This window comes from Xiphophorus hellerii, chromosome 3 (assembly GCF_003331165.1).
Source record: "Xiphophorus hellerii strain 12219 chromosome 3, Xiphophorus_hellerii-4.1, whole genome shotgun sequence".
Lineage (NCBI taxonomy): Eukaryota > Metazoa > Chordata > Actinopteri > Cyprinodontiformes > Poeciliidae > Xiphophorus > Xiphophorus hellerii.
In genome coordinates this window covers 5,865,950-5,892,936 of record NC_045674.1, presented here as the reverse complement: position 1 = coordinate 5,892,936, position 26,987 = coordinate 5,865,950, and the positions used below count along the sequence as shown (strand labels likewise).

Below are 26,987 nucleotides of genomic sequence, written 5' to 3'. Positions count from 1 at the left end.
CGACATTTTAAATTTTTTCTTTTTTTTTGTGTATAGATAGAAATATACTTTGCAGAATATGGACACAATTTTTAGGCCATAATTTGTAAATAACTACATTTAAGGTTTTATTATCAATAATGTTCTATCCATATGTGTAATGATTCCATATAATAAGAGTAAAACATTTTTAATTACAATACTAAGTGTAACATATTTCTAATTTATTCATTTCGGAACACCCTTCTACATCAAATAATTGGACCAATTCAGCCTCACCGGAAAAGCAGCACAGAATTTCATCTTTTTTGCATGAGGGAAAAATAAACCAGAAAAAACTTTCTGCTTAAATGAACCAGATTTGATTTGCTTGTTGCAGCTCGGTGAAGCGTACATTTAGACCGCATTGCGCCACCTGGAGGGAGGGATCAGGTGTGTTTGTGTGGGTGTTTGGACACCTGATGCCCCTGAGCACAGGTGTGCATGCAGCAGTAACAGGCAGTAAGGACTAAACTGAGGGGGTTGCACAATAATTGACTACAAGGCAATATGTTCTTAGCCAGTGTTTTATTAATTCACTGCATTTTCGCAGCTTCGTAATGGCATCTTAGTGATTTTGTTTGCTCTGAATGCCAACAACCTGTGTTCCTGGTAGGATTCCAGATGTTGAGTTACACTTAATGAGATTTTTACAGGCCTTTCTTTCCTTGTGCACAAATGTTTGATGATCCATACCAGCTCTTTGTTGATTGGGGGGGAAAAAACATACAGATTTATGCGCTTGACTTGAAAGGGAAAAGAGGAAAAAATATTCACCGAGCTATCCAGCGATCCGTTTCCATCTGTGTCATAGAGCCGAAACATAACTGTGGAAATGAAAAATAAACCAAAATATTAGTCCTAGATCAGTCAGTGTTTCTCAAACTTTTTCAGGCTGAGGACCACTTTACACATTCAACAAACACTCATGGACAACCTAACTCGAAATTCCACCGCAATAACATCTTAATATATACAAACTGTGAAATGAAAATATTTTTCTCTTAACACAATTCCACTCAGGGCATTTTGAGTCATTCATATATTGTGAAAAGTGTGGTTTTTCAATTTTATGGTTTTCTAAGCTTTCCAATTATGTCAAACACAAGACAATCAAAAAAGAAGTTGTTCTTTACGACCAAGTGTGAAGTGCATTAATAACTTTTAGACCTATTTGTAATTTAGAAGCACAACTAAAGAAAAATAGACTTTAGTTGTCTATTTTTCTTTAATTTGGCAAAAACAAAAATCCTCTTCTGTACCATTAAATATAAAAAAATATATGCACCCATTTATTTATCTATTGTATTTCATTTAATTTAGTAATCTTCAATTAAATAAAAACAATAGCTAATAAGGTGTGAGCAGAGCATCATAAGCAAGTAAAATAAAAATAAAAAACTAAGTTCTCACCGAGTCTTACCGTAAACGGCTTAGAGCCGTTCAAAAGAATCGAATCGCTCACATGCATGAAGTGAACTGTAAAACATCGACACATCAAAACTCTCAGGAGGTATAACTTAGCTTCCTCCGATCATACAAGTTGTCCTAAAGTTGTTTTCTATTCAGTTTTTCTTTTGAGTGACCCGGTTTTAAGCCACTAATCCACTATTATTTTTAAACATGATGCTTTGGTAAGCTAGCTGTAGTGTCGCACTTTGAGCTGACGTCACGACAAACAAACGGTCGTTAACACGCAGTGCCTTTATGACCACCAGGGGACGCCCGCGGACCACGAGTGTTTCGGGAACCACATTTTCAGATCTAGATTCTAGAATATAGAATCTAGATCAATGCTTTCTCCACCTCCGCAATCTTTAAAGTAAATATTTACAGGCAAACTGTGGAATAAAACATAATTTTACTCTTTGATGTTTTCTAGTGGCTTCAAATAAAAAGAAAATGACCCATAATAACTTGTAAGCTGTTTGCATTCAAATTAAACATCGACAGTAAAGTTATATTCAACATATGATTGCACCCTCCTGCGTCTCTTAAAAATGGAGTAAGAAAATCTCACATATGTATTATTTTCTTATTTTTGCAAGAAGAAGTCATGTCTATTCTTTAAATGCTGTGACCCCAGTCTGTTTCTGTTATACAATCAACAAGTCGCTGTTTCCATGGTAACAAAACAGTGTGCATAGGCAGATCTGTCAGAGACGTTTATTTTAGAGAAGCTGTTGCTGTTACTCAGGTGCAGGTGCTGTCAGATTGATAAAAACATGTTTATCTGATGTGGGATGGCTGCAGAAAGACCCAAGGCTGCACATCATGTGAGCCTAAAACTGACAAACAAGAAAGATGTGTGTGTGTTAACACACTGCCAAAGAACAAAATCAACAGGGATGTTAGAAATGCAATAGTGAGAAGCAATTATTCACATGTAGAAAACATTAAAGTCATGTGCCAAACTTTTCAGCAAATTTTCTTTAAGATCAAAATCTTCAAAGAAGTTACCAAAAACCCTAAAAGCTCCATTTCACTCTGCATACGATAGTGATTAGGTAGAATGTTACTGACAGCAAAGTTATAAAAATACTGAACAACAATGGCTGGTTTGGAAAGGCTGCCTGTTGGTGTCAATGCAACATCTACATGTTTCTGCTTTGCATTTGCATCAAATATTTATTGCATCAGCAGGACTCTGTGTAACTAGACTGCATGCTCAGGAGACAGCTGCATAACTCAATCATAAGACTTCCTCTGGACAGATGAAAGTAAAGTAGAAAATATTTTTTAATTTACCAATGGTGCCTTATTTGACAATAACACATCATAAGAATTATCAAGTGCAATAACTCACCTGCTTATATTTGGTAAGAGTAGAAAAAATGTTTCTAAAGTAAAAAAAAAAAAAAATCCTAAAAACAGTACTATTATGCATAGTGGGCCCTCATCTATTTGCAAATTCATCTATTTTCAGATTTTTCTGTGGAAAATGACTCCATAATATTTATGGAAATATTTTTTCATAATCAAATATTTGAAAGAAAATGCAACTTTGGAAGCTAAAATCCCCTGATGTTATCCTAATTGACTCGCTATGGACCTTACCAAGCTCCGCCCACAACCGACCCACGTGACCGCAAGTCTCACAAGCATTACTGCATCATTTCTACCGGATTTTCACAATATATCAGCTGCTACAATGGACAGAGGAACTAACAAGTTCATGTCATCATCTGGGAGGAGGTTACTGGTTTCTCAGTCACAAGCTGGTTGCAAACCTGAGGCCAGCAGGTGTCAGTCAGTTATGGTAGATCTGACATTTGGTTTGATGACGTCAATATGAGAAGCTACAGAATGATAGGAGGAACCAAAGAGCTCTGTAAAGGTAAAGGCAAATCTTTTGAAGCTGGGATATAATTAATTTAATTTCACATATTTACCACGGTAGAAGCCATTTGTTGTGTATGAAATATATTTGTTCTATTTGATGTTTGTTGTGAATGACGTAAACTCACAAACGAACGAGGTAATTAGTCCAACGTTTAGAAACTACAGCGGCTGTAATGCGCCACAGCAAAGGTAAACAATGGTAAAATAACCCGAACAGGTGATCAACTCAAAACCACTCCTACCTTTTTACTCTCTCTCTCTCTTTGTAGTTTAAGCACACCTGTTACCGTGGCAACCGCCTGCGCCCCTTAAGACGAGCAAATATTACGTTAAAAACATAACATTCAGTCCGTTACGATATCAAGTTTCCAGGCTTGATATTTATTTCTCGATTATTAATCAGCGCTTCCCTGAACACAGCGATGGTTGATTGACTAGCTGTACTTGGTGCTAGAGAGGCTAACACGAGTAACAGTTTAGTCCAAAGCCTTTTCTGCTAAAATAAAATCTTTAGTGTATGTCAGATACAGACACATTGCATATTGATCTGTTTAGCTAACGTAAGACTGTGTAGCAGACAGGCTTCAAGGTGTAGAAGTTGTATCAGTGCTGCCATTACGCTGTACTTAGCTAACGGGAAGCTAAGTGTGTTTGTGAGACGGCCACGCACGTGACCACGTAGAATGGGCATCAGCCAATGAAAAGCGGCCCCTGTGGTAAGGTCCATTTGCAGGGGTGGGCAATCCTGGTCCTCGATGGCCGGTGTCCTGCAACTTTTAGATGTCTCCCTGGTCCAACACGCTTGAATCCAATAGCTGAATCACCTCCTAAGTGCAGTCAAGTTCTCCGGAGTCCTGCTAATGACCTCATTATTTGACTCAGGTGTGTTGAAGTAGAGATGCATCTAAAAGTTGCCGGAGACCGGCCCTGGACGCCTGGAGTTGCCCACCCCGCGGCTATTGGCTGATATTTGCAAAGCAGCCAATCCAGGAGCGGCATTTATTTTTCTTCTCGCTGATTGGCTGGATCATCCAGTAGCGGAAATAAGAAATTCAGTAGCTAGCGATGTTAGCTTCTGCGGTAGCGCTAATACGGTTTTCTCTGTGTATATTAGTTGATATTAAGATATATTTGGGGTTTGAACTAATAAAATAGAGTTATAAGTGTTTTTAGAGGGGGTCTCACTCAGTTTGTTTGTTTTTAGTAAGATGGATATATTCCCGTCATAGCCGTCACTGCTCTAAACACAGAGCATTACACATGTGGGTGTATTGCTGAGTCAAATTATAAAATTTCAAGAACAATACTTGAATTTACATGAAAATTTCATCTAATAAAAGTATAAATGAAGGTCTCCTACTGCCTTATTCTGCTGAAGGTTTTTATTTTTAACATTTTTTTGTTGATGTCTGTCACTTTTTAAGTCACATCTGAGCTCACTTTTAACACAGGTGTCGCTGAAACTGTAACAAGATGACAAAGATCAGATTAAAGTATAAAAATTGTATAAATGTTATTTAAGCTACCATTGAATTTGCTTAGTTTAGTAAAAATGTTTGATGCTCCAACCAGTGATCATCAGGTTTGCAAATCTATTTAAACATTTTTCAAGCACTGATATTAATTTAGGTTACAACATACCATTAAAAAAAGTAAGTAAAATCTCCAGGAAGCATTTTTGCTCATTGCTTTCCCAAAAAAGTATCTGAGTAAGATTACCATGTAGTGAAAGACTGTGCTCTGTTTTACATAACAATTATCTTACAACTTAAAGGACGTAAGATGACTTAAAGGACACGTCACACTACTACAGAACAAGTTGTAGTTGTAGTGTAGTGTTTTATACTGTACATAAAAACATATATAACATAAACTATATAAATCAGCTTAGCAGTCATCAACAAGCCAGCAGAGGGAGCCCTCCTCCAATGAAGTAACAAGACTATAACCTCAGGTTCAATGAGATATCACTTGGAGTTAGTTTCACAATGTGTTCAGAAATAGTCATGAAGGAAGAGTGATTTAAATTATTTAGTAATCTCTATGCTTAACGAGCGCCATTCCTCTCAATTATTCAACATGCGACTGAGAATTACAGTGAAACATCACTCTAATAAAGACTCACTTCATCCCAATTAAGAAGTGTAACAGAATTCTGTTCTAAATAAACTAAATACTGGTTTATTAAAAATTTATTATATTATAAATTTATCTCAGGTTGATTTTATTAAATGGATGTAGAACCTTATTTTTTTCTGTCTTTTATCAGATGTTTATAGTACTGAATCTGAAACAGCTGGCTTGTTTTGGCTCGCAAGGTTTGTTCAGATCAGGAAAGCTGTTGACCTGAAGAGGTCAACAGAGCTGACCTTTTCAGGTCCTTGACAATGATCTATCTGTCACGGATAGATCATTGACAGATTTTTACATTTTTGGTTGTCATTGTCAGAGTTGTTTTAATGCAGATGATCTAAACTGTAAACCATTGTTTTTACTTCGTTATTCATTGTGTTTGTACACTTCTTAAGATTTTGCTCTGTTTACTAAATGACAAAAATGTGTTTGGTTGACCTTGTTTACAGAAGGAAAAGTTGAAGTGGTCTGTTTGGGTGGTCATGTGTTGAAATAGAAAAACCGCATTCCAAAGTAAGTGCTTTTCTGACTAAAACATGACTCTAGCTTAGAAGGACTGCCATTTTGTAAAACAAATCGTTATAGTTCTCATAGGAAAATCAATGTTATAAGATCAGAACCTACTAACGAATGAACAAAACCAGTATAAAACACTTTAATCAGTGTGGTTTTAGCAGCAGTTCAATAACACAATTAGCTAATGAGATTAGTTTTGAACTTTTTTTGTTTAGCACAGCCATAGAAAACCCATGTTATGTCTGAAAATAATCTATTTCTTCAAATCACAAACTATTTTAGATAATCTGTAATCATTGCAGCATAATTTAGTCCAGCTTTAACTTCAATCAGGACCTGATTTAAAGTGGGAATTATTCAGTTAAGTTTTAATTAATTTATACAGATAACATTTAAAATAGAAGCACCCCTTTTTCATGCTAACTTCAGCTCTCTACAGGGTAAGAACATATTATTTTTTAGATTTCTCCAGTACAATGGTTTAAAAAATCATGTATTATGTTTAAAAATATCGCTATTTTATTATTGCTATGCACTGTAAAATAACAGATGGCTATTTTAGATAATTAGGAAGCTACTACTGGCATATGGCAATATTTTCTTGATGTTGATTGTTACCATTTTCCCTGTTTCCAAGTACCAAAATGTTGCAACACGTTTAAAATGGACAGGGCTTCTTTAATGCTAATTTAGCCAAACAAAAGTCATGCTAACATAGCACTTGTAGTTAGCATGTGCTAACTACAAGTGCACATGCTACAAAGTTTGTAGCTTTGTTAACTACAAACCCCCTAACTAATACCTCCTAACATTAGGTGATACATACTTTTGCTTAGAGTATTAAGTAGCCTAAAATTCCCCCACAAATTAACTTGACAAAACAGGGAACATCTTTTAGCAACCACGGCTACAAAAGTAGCCTAAAATAGACTTTAAATCAGTCAAAAAGCTTCCCTGTGGTCCACTACAGCTTGAACATTTAACCTTATTTGTCACTGGTTCATGCAATGTACCTTTGCCTCTGACTTCATGACGATAACAGAATCAGACATAGGATGATACTAACACTCTAGTTTGTCCTCAGGTCGCCCGCCTTCCAGCAGCGAGAGGTAAAACACAATATCCTTCAGCTGCACCGTATCCAGAGGACCGGGAGGGGCAGAGGTCTTTAGAGGAGTCGAGTTGCTTTTGATGAGCTTAAGGCCTGCAGGGGGACACAAATGAAAGGTCAAAACATCCTCCAAGAATGATTCTGTTACCCCAAATACCTGCTGGTTAGGGTGTCTATCTTCACAGAACTGATCCATGGACAGAAACAGGCTAATGTGATTCCTATCTTATTGTTTTTAATGAGATAGGAGTAAAGACTGAAGAAATTATGTTAAAAGAAAAAAATTCTTAAATTTTCTCAAAACCTAGAAGGTACATTATACACTGCACAAACAAAAAAAAAATTACCAAGTAATTTTGGTCTACACTCTAGTGCAAATATCTTATTACACTTGAAAAAAAAAACTAACTTAAAAGTAACTTTTCAACAAGATATAGGTGCTTGTTTAACTACATAGTTCCTTAATATTGATGAAAAAGTACTTGTTCTATTGGCAGATAAATTAACTTATAACATAGGAAAAATGTCTTGTGATAAGTAAAATAATCTGCCAATGGAACAAGAAATTTTTATCAATATTAAGGATATTTACTTTTAACAAGCATATATATCTTGCTAAAAAGTTACTTTGCTAAGAATAAGTTTTTTTTTTTGTTTTTTTTACTTATTTCAAGTTTACAAAGATATTTACACCAGAAACTATACCAAAAACATTTTGTAAGATTTTATTTTTTTGCAGAGTATAACTATCTTGGAATGAGAACTGGAGAATATGTCTGAAAAACATATTAGGACATACAGTAAGTGTTTCATATCAGTCAATATCAATACTTATTGATTAGGTTTTTGATCTATGTATCTGAAATACTGGCAAACTGGTGACGTGACCTTTTCCTCTCTTGTCAAGAGTTTCTGTATTTTTTTTTATTTTTCAGCAATTATGAGTCACATTGGTGAAATCTTAAACTGCTTCTGTGCAAGTTACTCAACTGGTCGTTGCTAGGTAACCAAAGAGTGAGTGAGTTGCTAGGTTATCAAAGAGTGAGTGAGTCAGTTGATTCCACCAGCCAAAATTTTCATAATGTTCCTATCATGGATATGTAGTTTTAGAAAAAAAGTTTTAGAAAACTACATATTAAGTTCAATAAATGTTTCAGCAAAGTCAATTTCTGGAAAGTATCAGGAAAGAACCTTCTACGTCCATTGAAGGTTCCAGGACAGTTCTGAAAAAGTTTTTGAGCATATTCTCTAAATATCTGCAAAGCACTCCCTATATTTTGAGGACGTACAAGCTACATTATGTAGTTTTACAAAAACGTTTCTTATTCATGGAAAAAATTACCACAAAAGAACAAATAAACCTAAATGGTTAGAGGCGGAACAACATTTCTTTCCAGCAAGGATTTGACAAAGAATTGGGATAATTATTAATACTAGAGAAAGCTACTTAATGCAAAAGCTGGAGGGATTTTAGGACATAACAGATGTTTGTATTTCACAGAGTCCAAGGTGAGAGAAGTTGGACAGTTAAAGAGGCGGAATAGCAGTTGTTGATGATTTTGTAGAAACCCAAATGAAAGTACCAAAATGTTCAAAATGTAAATTTTGCATAACACGTCCCGTTTAAGGCAAAAGAAATCCTCAAAAGTGCAAACAAATAGTTTTTTTTTCTTTTTATAATGTCAAAGTTAAGTTCGTTTATTAGCACACTTCAGCAACAAGGCAGTTCAAAGTGCTAATTATGAAAAAAAGCAATAAACATCACAATATGGCAATCATCAATCTAATGTACATCAAATATGCTGATCAATGTTCCACTTTCCACTAATCAAAGGAAATCATTTTACCGTTGCTTTTTAATAGGCAAGGCAGCTACTTTGGATTTTTTCTTCATATTTTCTACTTCACAAACAAAATATCCCACATACAGTCTAACAACAAAACTACATGTTAGTTCTTGAAATTATTGCCTCAGTATTCCTGCAGTGACTTTCTGGAGCCTCGGTTTTGTAACATGAACAAGCAGGATCGTTGTACAGAGAGATTTGACAATGTTGCTAAATATCTCAAGGGCACAACTGCTTGGTAACACTTCAGCACCGTAGCAAAGATGTCACCCAAAGGAACTGCAGTCCAAAAAAATGTGCAAAATGGAGATGGCGGAAGAGGAGTAAGACGTGCCTCGCGTGGGCTCCCGCTTCAACCTCTTTAGTTTATGGTTCTCTACTAAATGTCCTTGCTGTTCTGAGTATTAGGTCTGTCCGGACTCGACCTCTAAGTGATTCTTGCCTGGAAGAGTAGAAGAATGGCGACAAACTTGAGGAAAGGCAAACATTCTAGCTTTGCGGCTGCTAGGCCCGATACCGCCTCGGAGCAGATTACTGCTAAAGCCGGAAGCTCAGCACCTCCTTCCCCTTCCCGCGGCGAGGCGGACGCACTCTCCTTGAAGTCTGACATTCTTGCCGCTATAAAAACCGATATCTCAGCTGTGATTAAATCCGAAATAAAAGAGGCTTTGGCTGAAGAGTTCACTTTTATTAAAGGAGAGCTACAAGCGGTGAGAGCGGAAGTGGCTAACGGCACAATGCTACTTCGTGCCGACCTAGACCACGTTAAACAAAGCGTCAAAGAGGTAGAAGACGGCTTGTCAACCTGGTCCGATGAGGTTGTTACTCTACGCACCACTGTGTTGGAGCTGAAAGAAGAAGTTGATGGGCTCAAAAAGAAGTGTGACGATATGGAAGGGCGCATGAGAAGGTGCAACTTGCGGATCATTGGGGCTCCCGAGACGCCAGAATCCAGCTCCACGGCAGCAGTGGCTAAATTGCTAGCAGAGGTGCTACAGATGGATAAAGCGCCACTGATTGACCGAGTTCATCGCACTGGCAGTGGGAGCAAGTCAGGCGATAAGCCGCGGGTTATTGTCGCTAAGCTGCACTATTATCAAGAATGTGTGGAAATATTACGTCGGGCCCGGAGCCGTGGCCCTCTTCGCTTCAAGGAGGCACCGATTATCATCACATCTGATTATACAGCGGCTGTGGCCAGGGCTCGGGCGGCGTTTTCGGAGGTGAGGAGGCTTCTTCGCAACCGACGAGATGTTCGTTACGGCCTGCTTTTTCCTGCTAGGCTCCGCATTTCTCATGGGGAAGAAGACAAGGAGTTTTTGGATGCCAATAAAGCAATGGATTACGTTAAAAAGAAAATCATCTCAGCGACGGCCAGCGAGGACCGACGTTAACTGCAGGTCCAATCCCCATCGCTCCATTATTTCAGGTTGTACGGAACCTTCCGACATTATGTCCCGTGCTATATCTTGATTTAATTTTCGACTCTATTCTGAGGGACAATATTCTTCTTTTGTGTTCTATGTACGAGGGTTTCGCAGGGGGTCTGTCCAGATCTTGGTTAGTGATGCATTTACTGTATCAATGCAGCAAGGAGCATAAACGACATTAATATTTTAAAGTAGGGGAACCCTTTTTTTTTGTTTGTTTTTTTGTTTGTTTTGTTTTTGTTTTTTTTTGTGTTGTTTTTTTTTATTACTGTTATTTAGCTTTGGCGGGAGCCCAGGCAGGGAGTTAAGTTCCCCAGTACAAGCACAAATGTGTGGATTTTTTGTTTGTTGGGTTCTCCGTGGTTATTCAGGAGAGAGGGGTGGGACTATACTGGATCTATTTGTTTTGAGTATGCCTTCTGTCAGGTTACCTTTTTGTGATGGTTTGTGGATACTGTACTACATCTGATTGACCATTCATGAGCAGTCCTAATACTAATAGGTTCATCAACAGTCACCCAGTTAATTGTGTGAGTTGGAATGTGAAATCCCTTAATGGTCCAGTGAAATTTAGGAAAGTTATGACACATTTAAGACAACTTGATGCTAATATTTCTTTCTTGCAGGAGACCCATTTGTGTAAAGCAGACAGTGTAAATCTATGTAGGCGATGGTCCGGTCAGGTGTTTCAGTCTAATTTCCAATCTAAATCGAGAGGGGTAGCCATCTTAGTTGGTAAACAGGTGCAATTCACGGCATCCAGTGTTAAAACGGACGCTGCTGGACGCTATGTTATTGTGGTTGGAAAACTGTATGCACTTCCAGTTATTTTAGTCTCGGTATATGCTCCAAATTGGGATGATCAAACATTTTTTAACACGCTCTTTTCAAATTTACCTAATATTTCAACACATAATCTTATAATTGGAGGAGATGTGAACTGTGTGCTATCATCCCTTGATCGTAGTACAGTGGGAAGGATCTCTCTCTCCAAATCTGCCCAGTCAATTAATTCATTTCTTAACACTTATGGAGTGGTTGACGTATGGCGTTTTCGAAATCCGACCCTAAGATGGTATTCGTTTTTTTCCCCTGTTCATAAGAGCTATTCCCGGATTGATTATTTTCTCCTCGACAAACGGATTTTACCTTTAGTGAGCGAATGTAATTATGGAGCTATAGTCGTTTCTGACCATAGTCCGCTCATAATGAAACTGAACATTCCTGTTATGCAATCAGTTTATCGTCCTTGGCGACTTAATCCCATACTTTTATCTGACGAAAACTTCGTCGACATGCTTACTTCTGAAATTAAGTTTTTTATTGATATTAATCGGACTCCTGGGATGCCACTTAGCACTGTTTGGGAGTCATTAAAGGCTTACCTGAGAGGTCAAATCATTTCTTACTGTGCAAACAAAAAGAAGAAAGGTATCGAACGGCTAAAATTGTTAACAGATCAGATTCTACAATTAGATAGGGAATGCTCCCATACTTTTACACAAGACTCTCTTCAGAAACGTGTATTACTTCAGACAGAGTTTAACATTTTATCTACCCAACAGGCCGAATATTTATTATCCAAATCTAGGTGTGGCTATTATGAGCATGGTGAGAGGGCTGGACGCCTTCTTGCGCAGCAGCTACGGCAACGTTCAGCTAAACAGGATATCTCAGCGATAAATGATGATCATGGTGTAAAATGTTGTGAGGATGCTGGAATTAGTCTATGTTTCAGCAAATTTTACCAATCTCTGTATACCTCTGAAGCCTCACTTAACCCAACTGAATTGGATGATTTTTTTAAAGATATTAAAATCCCTTCACTAAGTTCTGATCTATCTAACGAATTGGAAAGAAATTTTTCTTTAGCTGAGATTAACTCTGCAATTAAACATATGCAAAATGGAAAATCTCCAGGACCAGACGGTTTCCCGGCAGAATTTTTTAAGAAATTTTTGGATTTACTTTCTCCCCTGTTGCTATCAGTTTTTGAGGAGTCCCTGGCCACACATTTATTGCCGCTGTCTATGCGTCAGGCTGTAATTTCACTGCTTTTAAAGAAGGATAAAGACCCCTTGAGCTGCAGTTCATACCGTCCAATATCGTTATTAAACACTGATGTTAAAATTCTCACAAAGATGTTGGCAAAACGAGTCGAACGGATTATCCCTACAATTGTTTCACCTGACCAGACTGGTTTTATTAAAAATCGTCAATCCTTCTTTAATATCAGGCGGCTATTTAATGTGTTGTATACTTCTGCCCCGCCCAGTCACAACTGTAATGAAATTTTAATCTCGCTGGACGCTGAGAAAGCGTTTGACCGGGTGGAATGGAACTATCTATTTAAGACCTTGGTGATGTTTAACTTCGGTCCTAAATTTGTTTCATGGGTGAAGTTGATATATACCTTGCCAATGGCAGCAGTACGCACTAACAGTAATCTATCCAGTTATTTTGAATTGAAACGTGGGACGAGGCAGGGATGCCCACTCTCGCCACTTTTATTCGCAATTGCAATTGAACCACTTGCAGTGGCTTTGCGAAACAGCCCCAAAATTAAAGGTATTAATCGGCTTGGCACTGAACATAAAGTTTCCCTATACGCTGATGATACACTTCTTTATATCTCAGATCCCTTATCTAGTATTCCTGAGTTACTTATTTTACTTCAAAAGTTTGGAAACATTTCTGGCTATAAGGTTAACCTTCAAAAAAGTGAATTGATGCCTGTGACTCCAATGGAAGTGCAGCATATGGGTCCAGTTCCTTTCAAAATTAGCCCTGCTAAATTTAAATACCTTGGTATCTGGATTACTCATAGTCATAAAGATCTTTATACAGCAAACTATCTGCCTCTCCTGGTGAACCTTAGGAAAGACATCACTACATGGGCATCTCTGCCTCTATCCTTGGGAGGTAGAATCAATATAATCAAAATGGCAATACTGCCTAAATTACTTTATCTATTTCAGAGCGTGCCAGTGTTTCTCACCAAGACTTTCTTTACAAAATTAAATAGTGAGTTGTCGTCATTTATTTGGAATAAAAAGCACCCGCGAATAGGCTGTAAGATGCTACAGCTACCCCATGGTCTTGGTGGCTTGTCACTCCCCAATTTCCTATATTATTACTGGGCGGCTAATATTAGAGCCTTACTGTACTGGTTGAGAGAGGACAATCCTGCTCCCACTTGGGTGACTTTAGAGAGGAATTCAGTTACGGCTAGCTCTCTCTCTGCTTTACTCTGCTCCCGGTTACCGTTTAATCAACCAATCTCAACTTATACTTCTAATCCGGTTATAACTCACACAATAAAAATCTGGAATCAGTGCAGGAGGATGTTTAAAAGTACGGAATTATTAATATCTGCTCCAGTATCAAATAATCACATGTTTGCTCCTTCACTAATGGATTCTGTTTTTAATGCCTGGAGTTTAAAGGGAATAACTTCTCTAAATGATCTTTATATAGATAATAAGTTTGCCTCATTCGAACAGCTCACACAGAAATTTGACATTCACAAGTCACAGTTTTTCAGGTATTTACAATTGAGACATTTTGTAATGTCAAACTCTGGATGTTTTCCTTTACATCCACCAACTTCTCTTGTTGATGAGGTTTTGATGTGCAAGTCTGTAACAAGACGCTCTATGAGTAGAGTCTATTCTCTGCTCAGTTCATTTAATGATACCAATTTAGATTCCTTGAGGGTCAAGTGGGAGATGGACTTGGAGGAGTCCATATCAGACACAGTTTGGCAAAAAATTATTCAAAATATTTATTCGTCCTCAATATGTCTGAAACATGTTATAGTTCAATTCAAGGTAGTACATCGTCTACACTGGTCTAAGGACAGATTGTGCAAATTCAAAAGGGACTTGGATCCGACGTGTGATCGTTGTAAACAATCTCCAGCCACACTTTTACACACATTCTGGTCTTGTCCAAAGTTACACAGATATTGGCAAGGCATTTTTGACACTTTTTCAGGAATATTTGGACAAACTGTCTGTCCATCACCACTCATCTCTCTCTTTGGGGTGGCTCCAGCAGAGTCCTCCTTTAGCAAACATCAGAGGACTGTGTTAGCTTTCTGCTCTCTACTGGCTAGAAGACTCATTCTTCTTCGATGGAAGGATCCACATCCTCCAATATATGGACATTGGTTAAGAGAAGTTATGTCTTACATTCATTTAGAGAAGATCAGATATACTGTTAGGGGATCTGTAAACAAATTCTTTGACATCTGGCAGCCATTTATATCTTATGTCGGGAATATTTCGGCAGATAACTTTGTGTAAAGGTCAAATATTGGTTCTTTGTGTGCAAACCTGTGCTTTGTATCGGCTGATGTATGAATAAAAGGTGTATTCTTGTTGGGGTAGTAGATCCGGTATAGGAGAGGAGGGTTGGGAGGGATTTTTGTTGTATATTTTGTTAGTCTTTTTTTTTTTTTTTTTTTTTTTTTTTTTTTGTGTATGTGTGTGTGTGTGGTGTATGTAAAAAATAATAAAAAGACCTTGATCAAAAAAAAAAGATGTCACCCAAAGTGTAAAATACAAACAGTAAATATGTTAATAAATGAAATGCATAATAAATGAAACTTAAACCAATGTAGGTAATAAACTAATGAAGGAAATACCAATAGAAATCTCTGACTTTAGAAATATTAAAAAGTCAGAGTGTGAAAAGAATGTAAATACCAGTAATAAAAAAAACTAACATGATTTGCTTCCTCCCAAAATTTCTTGGGTTTTTGCTTTTTTGCCACAATTAAATGTTTTTAGATCATCAAACAAATGTTCAGACAAATATAGCTTGAGTTAATGCAAAGAGAAGATTTTAAACAAATATAAATAATAAAGCTATCCAAACAAACATGGCTCAATGTAAAAAAGAATATTGCCATCTTGTTGTCATCCAGATTAACCTGCCACCACCCTGTTTGATTATTTGTATAATGATTAATCGTTTTATAAAATTCTGTCTTAGTTTTATGCCAGTCTGTGACGGTCCCTCTATCACACTATACTGACACACAAATCATTATTTGTTTCTTCTCCGTTGAGGACAAATTGGACAGTTTCCCCTCAAATAGTTGGACAAATAAAATCCTGGACTCCTTATTCAATGTGTATCAGTTGGACTTTGTGCTGACTGGTGTCATTTAGTGGAGAAATCTGTGACTGAACACATTGTGCACATTTATCTTGAAAGTTAACTGCAGTATTTGTGTTTATTTTATGGGTTAATCTATGTACTGTATGTTTTATTTTTGTGGTGTTCACTTTATTTGTTTTTCTACATATATGGTACTGGAAGCAATCATTCATGGCATTGTTTTTAATAAATACTGACATTAGATCCAGTAGTCGTCCCTAGTCTTTAACATCTAGTCTTTAGTACCCTAATCACTGCTACAATTACAATTGAGATTTCACTTATTTTTTACTCACCATAAAAATTTGCAGCTAATTCAGCCTCTACATCAAGTGTGAGCCAGTCATTTTGACACTACAAAACAACCGGTACCTGCTGTAATGTGTTATGGTTCCATTTTGCCGTCTTTTTGGCATTATTACGCTAAACAAATTTAGTGTAAATGCTAAAAACAAACAGAGCCCCTGCCAAGGGAATTGGCAGACTCTACGATTTGCATTTCATGCCACCTGGCTGGTTGCTGCAGCAGAATTATAACATCTGATTACAAATATACGAGTATCTACGTAACACCAACATCTGCTGTGTTTACAACTGGCTGTTTGCCTTGGGAGGTGGAGAGAGGTTTCTTTCTACACTTACCAGAGACTCTGGGCTTGTCAGCAGATGAGGGACTGGGTCTGGGTCCCTTGTTGCTAAACGACATGAAGAGATGTTGACAGAACTCCTCAGGGAGTTCACTCTCCAGGAAAGTCTGCATGAAGACCTTGAAACCTTCAAAGTCAATCTCCTAAAGCCAAGACAGAAACAGATGAATGGTCAGGATTCTTCCCCAATCAAGTCTCAATCAATCAGTCAAGTTTATTTGTACAGCACATTTCAGAAACAAGGAAGTTCAAGGTGCTTTATGTCATAAAAATACAAAAATTAACAACTGAAGCATTATATTTTTCCAAGTGCTGCCATTACAATCAAAACGTTGATTAATGTTTCATTTATTATGGTTCAAAAGCAACTCTAAACAGCTGGGTCTTTAGTCTAGTCTAGATCTAAAGGAACTAAGTGTTTCTGCTGTTTTGCAGTTTTCTGTAAGTTTGTTTCAGATTTATAGAGCACAGAACCTGATTGCTTCTGGTTCCACAGACTGATGAACCTCCTTAGTACACTCCGTTGTAGAGCCAGTGGGTATCGGTCTATGACTTGGTACTGATTGTTCATATTCCTTAAATGATTCAGATCTGAATATCTGATATTTGTTTGTTTATTTGGATCGCCAAGCCATTTCCGTAACAATGGCTACTGTTCCTGGTGTCCGCGTCATAAAAAAGCATTTGTTACATAAACAATTACACACACTTAACATAATATTAAAAACATTATTAAAAACATATTAAAAACAAAAACAACAAAGTATAACACTTTAAGTAAATTTGGTAATTCTAACTAAGCTAAAACAAGAAAAGTTTGGTCTGATTTAACTTTATACAGTGAGAACAAACGTGTTTGTGCAAAAATCTGGTTTCAACTCTATATATAAATTTAATAAATTATAACATTTTTACCTGACTGAGGATTTCCTGCTTCTTTAAACGGAAGCATGAGGAAGAGATAAGTCAAGTTTAAATTACATTTTTATAATACATTTGTATACAGCAACCATTCACATAAACATACAGAAAGACACTTTCATTGTTTTAACTGGAGTCGAACGTGAGACACATCAGAGTTTTGACTTTATACCGTCTTCGGTTTAATTGGTGTCACTTCAGTGTTTGTTTAAAATTCCTCACCTAAATAACTTACCCATGTTAGGATTTTATTTTCAGCACATGGAGAAGAAACTACACTATAAACGATTGGTTATGTAATGCAGTGTAAAGTCAACACACACCTCCTCTGGGTTGTATTTAGCCAACACTCCGTCTCCATGGAACTCCTGCAACACATCCTTCAGCTTCTTGGTAGAGTCTGAGGGAGAAATGTTTACAACATGTCACCACTTTCAGCTTCATTTATAGCCAAACTTACATCTGTTTTCACACTCTGCATTAAGGGCTTTTACACAGCTTTGTGTTGAGGAATTTAAGCAGATTATTTCTTTTTGAATTGCTACAGAAAATCTGCGTTTCAGGCGGCCATTGCTGCAGATGTTTTGATCTCTATTGGGAACTGGTGAGGAGTAATGAGAGGTTTATAAGCTATATAATTGCATAAAAAGAGGTCATATATATGGATTAGAGACAGGAAGGATGAGTGGTATTAGCAGGGCTCTATGTTGTAACATTAATTTTTATTAACCTGATGCTACAACATAAGAAATGCCTCTTAAAGATCTGTGTTATAATTATAAGAGCTGCTAAGATTTCTAACTCTGCTGCCTCTTTTTTTGTCTCCTGCACTAATTGCTCTGAATTTTTTCTTTAATCCAAATCCATTTCACCAACAGTGAAAATAAATAAATGCCTCACAGTGGACTATGTGCCATTAGTACTGACCATCTTTATTAATGCACCATCGACGCAAGAAACATTTAGGAGCAAGCAGAGTGATAATAAATCCACTAATTACCGGTCTGCCACACTCTCCAGGCACAACTAAATAGTAATTTACAATTAAGTCATGGTCAGGATTTAGGTTCATAAACACAGGCTATTTTCTTCAACTATAAAAGCAACCTAAATCCGTCTCTATTGAATAGCATATTGCGAATGTTCACATAAGCAATTATATTGCTGAAAGGGTAACTCTAATTGTTGTCAGACCTGGTGAGGCACACAGCTATTAAAATGTTATGAAAGTGTGCACAGCTCGCTTTAATGAGGGGAAAGGGAGATGCAGAGGAGAGGAGATGGAGGATGAAATGCCTATTGTTACCAAACAGGAGGTTTTATAACCAGGAGCTGCAGAGTGCATGCAGAGCAGCCAGGAGCTTCTGGAAACATGATTATCTGAAATCTGTCAGCTGTGCATCTTTGCTCCACATGCACAGCAACACAGATTAGTTCTCCTCTAACTATTGTTGCTATTTAAACTTGTACTTCTTCATTACAGTTACATACAATATATTTGCACTTAAAGCTGCAGTATGTAACATTTACCAAAATATTGTTTATATATTTGTTGAAACTGTCATGTCATGACAGCATGTTATGAGACAGATTATCTGGGAAAAAAAATAAATAAATCGAGCTCCGCTCTTCTCACAGTGGTAATTAGAAACAACCAATCGGAGCCAGGAGGAGGGTCTTAGCGCTGTCAATCACTCTCTGAGTGGTGCTGCTCATCATCTCTTCCCCCTGCCCTCATTGCTCTCTGCTAGCAACTAATACACTGCAAAAATGCAAAATCTTACCAAGTAATTTTGGTCTACTTTCTAATGCAAATATCTAATAATATTGGCAGATAAATTAAGCTATAAAATGGGAAAAATGTCTTGTTATAAGTTAAATAATCTGCCAATTATTGACTTAAAACAAGCCTATATAGCTTGATAAAAAGTTACTGTTAAGTTAGTTTTGTCTTTTAAGTTTACTAAGATATTTGCACTAGCAAGTAGATCAAAACTAATTAGTAAGATTTTATGTGTTTGATGTAGCCTGTTATGGATGCTAGAGCTAGTTAGCAAGGCCACAGATGATGGCAGATAAACAGATTTTCTGTAACAGTAATTTTTTGTCTGCCATTAGCACATTGAGCAGCGAGTACATTAAGAAGATTGACAGCACTAAGACACTCCTCCTGGCTCTGATTGGTTGTTTCTGGTCAAGAGTTTAGGGAGAAAGTGGAGGAAATTTATCTTTTCACAGATTATGAGCCTCATAACATGGTTACAATTTAACAAATATATAAAAGAAAAATAACTAAAAAACTTTTTTGTATAAAAGTTACAGACTGCACTTTTAATTCAGAGTTAGTAAAACCAAGACCAATTTTTACAAACATGAATAAAAACAACTTGAAACTGGAAATGATTTTATAGTATATAGTATGAGTTGAGTTCCCTTGTCTGTTTATTGGTCCAGATTTGTATTCAATTCGAGAACAAAGTTGTTATTTTCAACACAAATAACTACAAGGCATTTATGGGGACAAACATTCATTATTCAGATTCACTGTGTGTGCTCTGAATAGTAAATAAAGATAATGGCTCAAACATCTGTGAGTTGTATTATGTACCATTGAAAGTGCATTGTAATCATTTTAAATGCAACCCTGAGGCAGCAACAAGAGATTTGTAGTCCAGTGCTGGAAATTTACCCAACCTTCTTTCTGTTCAAAGAACATTGTTTTGTCTTTCTACGGAAACGTTTCAGTCAGCGCTACAATTTAAATATTTTAACAGATATTACCATTAATGTTACGGCTGTCAGCTAAAAAGAATCACTGCATGCTCACGTAATAAAGGATATAGAGCAGAATTTGGACTGAAGCACCAAACTGGATGGTCAATCCAGAACCAGTGTGTGTGCAGTGACCGTTGTTGAAATCTTTTATGGTTTGTTATGAAAATGATGGACTATGCCAACACCTCAAAGCATAATATAAACATCCAGAGAAGGAATATAACATTATGTGCAGCAAATTAATCTGCAAATTAACCTGTCCTTTTGGAGTAAGCCGTGTCAAAATCCTTACCAAACATTATGTTGTGGTGTTACCACAGTGATAGCACTTTTGTTTTAGTTACATCCATGCTTTGATGCTATCACAGAAGCTTTGTTTATGCTTGTGGTGCAGCGACCTCCGTAAATGTTTTGTTTTACTATGGAGGATTAGCAATCGCAGCGAAGCAGAAATCCTGCCAACTTTCCACTAATAAAACAGTGATTGAGTTAAGCACCCATCAAACACCTTGCTTTCCTGCCGAGATTTCTTTGTCAACTTGAAGCAGTTCCATTTTTTTCATTTATGATGTTATAAGTCAGCTAGGGAGATTGTTTTCAAGAAGGTATTCTTAATCTTCTCTAATCTTAACTACTGATCATGTTTCGTGATCAAGAACCTGTTATATCAGACAGTTATAGAAAAAATACTAAGTACAACCTTGGTGTTTCAACATAATTTCATAAATAAAGCAAATCAGCAGGTGTGACCACCTGGAGAGCAGTGGTGTGTTTTAACCCAATTCTAAAATACATCACCAATAACACAATGCTGCATTTCCACTGATTGGTATGGATAGGGTGGAGCTACTGTCATCAAAGTAGCTCCACCCTCCATTGATTAGGAGACAGAAAATATCATTTAAAGGATAAAGAAATGATTAATTAATAGTTAAAAAGCGTCATATTAGACACTATACTAAGTACCTGAAAGACCATGGGCAAAGACTGGTATAGATTTGTTTCACTTCAGAGGTGCAGAGTACCTACTGTGTATGGATTATTTTTCAAAGTTTCCGGAGATCATCAAATCAAATGCAACACCAAGCTAACATGTAATCACTGGACTAAAGTCTGTATTCGCACGACACGGTGTGCCGGATGAATTGGTCTCTGATAATGGCAGACAGCTGGTGAGCCAAGAGATGGTGGACTTTAGGAAGAATTGGGTTTTAAACATACAACCTCAAGTCTTTTTATCCTCAGTCAAATGGACAAGTTGAGAGAGCAGTTCAGACAATAAAAAACTTACTAAAAAAACACAGGACAGCGTTATTCTACTCATTAAAAGTCCTAAAATAAAATGACAAGTTTGGTTTACACTTTTGTCTGTGCAGCTGACCACGCAGCATCCCATCACCATTTTTAAAGTCAAATCAAATAAATAAAAACGACGTTAGGTTAGGCTACAAACATGTCAGTTTTTTGACAGGCTTTATCTGAGCCCATAGGTTGTTTGACGTCAGCAATGGCTGTGACGTCACGTGCAAAAGTTACATGTGAGGATTATATCAATAAGACTGCCCTGAACTCAGACAAATTAAAATGAGAGCATAAATTACTCACACTGAGTGTATTCTTGCAGCAGGGCAAACTCTGCCGGGGTCAGTGTGACCCATTTGTCCTGACCGCTCATTGTGCTCGGTCCTTGTCGGTACGTTCTTCAAGCCTTCCCTGGACGTCACACGTCAGACGGTCAGGTCCATCACCGGCTGCAGTCACCTTCTTACCCTTCTGCTTTGCTTCCTTTGAAGAAAAGGTCAGAGAAAATGGCTGAGCAGGTCAGATGCAGCTTCTCTTTGGCTTTGTTCAGCCCACAGAGAATCTCATTGTCTCTCTTTGAAGGCAGCAACAGTTGGAGGCTCACTCATTTTAAAGGAGCATACTTTCTACATTTTTCCTTCTGCTGCATCCATTTCTGCCAGATTTTGCTAATATTCATCAACCTTTTTGCCAGGAGAAAACAAAGAAGAGAACTTTTAATTATAGGTTAAATTTCTTAGCCAAATTAATTAAAATGAATGAGATGGCATTAGTGTGACAATAAATTAGATAACCTGATGTGACATCCGTCCCTGGAAGTGTTTCCTGGTAGTTACACCAGGTCCAAACTGTTAAATTTCCAGTATATTTATCACAATATAAGCGTTACATATCAGTCAATAATTGTCGATAATTATTATTTAAAAAATTTTTCTTTAGGAGGGTTGCTGTAAATAACTGAGATAGTGCCAAACTGGCACCTTTCTGTTTTATCCAGAGTTTTAACACTTTTAAGAAGTTATGAGACACTTATGGCAAAAAACCTTAAACTGCTGCTGCGCCAGTTACTCGGCAGGCTGTTGCTAGGTAACCGTAGTTGGGGCACGGGGAACTTGAAACTGCTTCTAACACAGCAAGTTGTTGCTAGGTAACCAAAGAGTGAGTGAATGTGTTGATTCCACTAACATAGTTTCCTTTGCCTACATTTCCCAGAATGCTGTGCAGTTCTGGATTGGAGTAAGGTGAATTTTATATATATTGAATATTAAATATTTTATCAGATGTATTAGCTATTGATTTTGATCACGTGTCTATCATGATATATATTGTTATTGATTTATTGTGCAGCCTTAAGTGTATTAATATTTAGTAGGTGGTTTGAATTAAATTATAGATATTATAAGTCATATTAGAGGACCACTATAGATAATATAGGTAATATAAGCCTCCATGTGGGTGGTGTCAGCTAAGGGTATTCATAAGCCTATTGATTCCTGAAGAGGTTTATGAAAACACATTTATCTCCAGGTTCATCTAAAAAATGTGAATATTGTGGAAAAGTTAAATGTTTTTGCTATGTATTATATAGATTCATTCATTCTGTATGTTTTCTCCATATGGTATGGGGAAAACATTTCTAGCCTTTATTTTATGATTCACAGATGCTTAAAGCCTAAAATTCAGTGTGAGAAAATTTTAAAATTACTTCAGACCAATAAAAGGATATTTTTAAACAAAAATGTCAGGCGTCTGAAACGTTGATTGGGGCTCCTTTTGCGAGAAATACTGCATCAATGCAGCACAGATGCAGTAAAAATACAAAATATAATTGATACATGAGCATTTTAGAAAGTCAAACTCATGTATTAATAACCTAACGCTGCTTTGAACGTCTTTCTGATCTACCCGCTGTGATCCTTGATGTTTTTGTTCACTAATGTTCTGTAAATAACCTCTGTGGCATTCAAAGGACTACATTTAAGCTGAGATTAAACAAAACACATATTGACCGTTTGCTTAGGAATCAGACGGCAGTTAGCTGCATTAGATTTTATTTTGGGGCATTGCAGTAAAAAGGCCTAAATGTAAAAACAAACCATTTTTGTCTGATGTTTTTTTCTAGAAATATTTGAAAGCTATGTTTCATCTCTCAAGCATTACTTTTGTAGTGATCTATTAAAGAAAATACCAACAAAATAATTTGAATCTTATGCCTGTGTAGTGGTAAAATGTATAAATGTTTAAGGAGTATGAAAATATTTGGACTGTGAACATTTTTCCTGGAAATGGATGGATGGATGCATTTGTGTTAGAAATGCTAACAACTCTTGGACTCCATCATTTTTTCCCTTTGTTCACGTTACACGATTAATTGCTTTACTTAATGTGAAGGGAAAAGATTAATGACAACAATTTCTGGTTTTAGCCAGTGTTTCGGTTTTGCATCATATTTGAAATGCATCCGTGGTTGATGTGTTTATATTTCTGAGTGTTTGGTTTGTATTTTTTAAGAAGAATACAAGTTAAAAACCAAAACACAAAAACACTTGTTTGGTTCAGATTTTTGCATGCGGCATTTCTGCAGCATGTAAAAAAAACTCCTTGTTGAGAAAAAAACAATCTTTGAAAGCTGCTTTTGTGTTTTTCATAATCAGCACGACTGGTTGCTTGATTCAGTTCAGCAACAAAAAAACCAACAAAAAAACTTTTTAGCTGTTATTTTAAAACAAAGAAAGATCCAACATCCAGCGACTCACTAAAGGACGATAACATTTTCAGTGATGGATCTGGATAATTTTGGGGTGTCCAGTAATGCAATACAGGATGATGCATTTTTAGAAAAAAGAGGCTCAGATTCTGAGCTAAAACCTTAAAATTAATCAATTTCAGGTTTTTTTTTTCTACATCTGGATCAACTTAAAGAACTTACCACCATGAGTCAGCCATCACAGTTTAGCTCCTTTTGCTGACAGAACCTTGTTTTCTCTCTGTTTTGTGTTTTCATTGAACATTTGTTGTATGAATCATATCTATATTGGTCCTGAAGCTCTGACCCATTTAGTCGTAACTGAAATCCTGGATCAACAAGTGGATGTTCAGTCATGTGAAGGCTAATTTCAAATGACTGAAATCTGTTTGCGTCGCTGCGAATACAAACACCGTACGTTGGTGTGTTGTTTTATTACCATTTTATCGGGTCGTTAATAGATTTTGATTTGTTTTTGACCCGTCTGTGGGTGTGTTTGTTCTCTGACGTGTGAGTGCAGAAATTCCCTGAACAATTAACCGAACGTCATCCAAATTACAGAGATGATGACAGAGAGTTACAGAATGCATCAGAGCTGGATGTGTGGGAACCAAAAACTTCAATCTGCAAAAACTGAGCCGCAGAAGAAGAAGAAGAAGCCGAGTGAGAGATGTTACATAAAACTGCTTCTCTGAGTGTATTCCTGCTGTGCACTGCGATCATCTGCTCCCTCTTTCTGCAGTGCAACCAGCTCTGCAAATGTCACAGCAGTGCTGCTGCTCCAGTGGTGCAGTAAAAAAAAAAACAGCATCACTATCATCAAGCAGGAGACTCAGTAGGTGTTGAATGAGAATCAATACGGTGACACATTTAGATGCTGCTCACCTGCTGCAGGGCTGAGGAGGAAAACAGATGTCTGGAAATGAAGCTCCTGAGTCAGATTTCTGGCTTTGCTCCTGACTGGATCCTCTCTGAGGTTGTAATGTTTCTCTGTGTATGCAGCAGCAGCAGCCGCCCTCCGTGCTGCATGTCACTGCTAGCGCGGATGAATGGTGGAGTGATTGTTTTTTTCCCCTCTGGTCAGAAGACGATCAAGGATGTGGAGTAGTGACACGCTGAGTGAAGGAAAAGCGGAGGTTGAGAGAGAGAGAGAGAAAGAGAGAGAGAGGAATTATCCAGTGTTGGGTTTTCCATACTCCCGCTCGCTCACGTCACATCCCTCCTGCCCTCCCCTTCCTCACGCTGCCGCTCATCTTTAACCCCCTCCTCCTAAAAACCCTCAGGTCTTCTCATCCACCGCTTCCACACTGCCTCCCTCGTTTTCTCACACCTCTTTTCTCTCTTCATCCCACCGCCAACCTGTTTTCAGCTGCTCACGTCGGCCAGCTGAGAGTAACAACCTGAGGGATTTCAGGACGAAAAATAAGGCATGTTTTTATGATATAAACATTTACTTCAAAGCACTTTACTGGGATTTCATGGGAAAAATAAACTGAAAGTAGCAAATAATGATCAAACAGAATAAAAAAAACAGTAATGTTTACAAATAAATGCACTGCAAAACATTTGAGCTGCATTCAGTTGTGTCTACTGTCTTCTGCTCTTTAAGTCAAATAAATTAAGCCAGTTTTTGATTTTGAACCTAAATGTGAGTTTGTGAAAGATAAACTTACAGTAGTAAGTTTTGTTAGCTTTTTATTAATTTTGTCAAACCTCCAAGAGTTGAATAAACTAGAGTTTTTAGGTTAGCACTTAAAAAACTGAAAAAAGAAAAAGATAGGAGTGGGAACTATTTCCCAGAATGCTTAGCGGCATGTTTTTGTATCCTGAGATGGACGTGCGTTACATCGATCTGACTCCTGTGTTTTATTAAGGCAAATGTTTATTTTTATGTCCCATTCACACTAAATGTTTTGAGCAGAATTCATTGTGATGTTTAACAAAATTCACTATCAGATCAGAAATTTTGTTCATGTAATTTGAAGCAAGAATTTAAATTATTCTAAAGTAAAATAAGTATTTATTTTAACTTGATATTGTCAGTAAAATGTGAGAAATGTGGCAGTTTAATGAGGTGAGGGCAGTTTTTTTGTCTTGCATGTTGTGAAATAATTATTTGATTAAAATCACAGATTTAATTTAAAACTCACATTCAAGATTAATGAACTTAAAAAACAATGTTTATACTACTTGTCTCTTGTTCTTAAATTAATTTCATGAACTTTAATTTCTGAGTTAAAACCAAAACAATTTTCTTGTTTGCATTTTCAAGGCAGCAGGTGGACTTTCATTTTCAAGTTAAACCACCTTCAAATGTTTTACAGTGTACCTTAAAATGTGACGATATTTTTTCTCACTTTTTTAAGCAAAATAGTTCGATCAGATGAGACGGTGAGACATTTTAACTTAGTAGAGTAATTTTTTTTGTTTGTTTTTACTGGAGCAGTGTTAAGATATAATGTCTGTGTATTATTGATTTCTATATTAAACCAGTAGACATGTGCTGTTTTGAACCAAACACAATACACTGTAGGAAAAGTAAAGATTTCAGAAGGGCACTGTCCTGTCCTGAGGAATAAAGGCTGGTGCTTTATTTAAGCATTTCTCTGACTGTGAACACCAGTTTCATGTCTTGTCACAGATTCTCAACTAAAAGGTATGCTTGAACTTTGACTAGGCCATTCCTTTTGAATCTCTTCCTGTATGTTTAGTGTCGTTGCTTTTGTAAAACAATCAAAAACATGTTTGTTTGTTTTTTTCACTTCACAGCTGTATGCTAGTTTGAGTTGGTGTCTCATAATTTCTCACTAAAATAAATTGTGACACAACATTAAACAGTATGAATATTTGTCAGCCATATTTATCTTGTTGCCTTATATTTGCGTGTTTTTAATCCAGGATTCCCACATCTGTGTGACTTTTCTAACAATGCAAAGCCTCTGCAGCAGCAGCTAAATGTCAGTCGCACTGTTCACGCAGAGCGAAAGGCCATCCTGTGCCCCGCAGTCACCGTGTGTCGGTCACATGTGAGGG

The 26,987-nt window shown here is 37.0% G+C and overlaps 1 protein-coding gene across 2 annotated transcripts in view; it reads right to left on the bottom strand.

The window, feature by feature from the left end:
• The window catches only part of dgkb (diacylglycerol kinase, beta), an 81,055-nt gene extending 55,882 nt beyond the window's left edge, over positions 1-25,173 (bottom strand). Inside the window, exons 1-7 of one of the 2 annotated variants that reach the window (XM_032559003.1) lie at positions 24,840-25,173; positions 21,512-21,691; positions 17,455-17,531; positions 17,126-17,146; positions 16,206-16,353; positions 7,076-7,213; positions 796-845 (exon numbers count right to left, since the gene is read on the bottom strand). In XM_032559003.1, coding sequence (XP_032414894.1) covers positions 796-845; positions 7,076-7,213; positions 16,206-16,353; positions 17,126-17,146; positions 17,455-17,531; positions 21,512-21,581 — 504 coding nt within the window. In that variant the 5' untranslated portion in view covers positions 21,582-21,691; positions 24,840-25,173. The remainder of the gene's footprint in view (positions 1-795; positions 846-7,075; positions 7,214-16,205; positions 16,354-17,125; positions 17,147-17,454; positions 17,532-21,511; positions 21,692-24,839) is intronic. The other variant, XM_032559004.1, reaches the window with a different exon arrangement.
• Between the last annotated feature and the right edge of the window lie 1,814 nt (positions 25,174-26,987).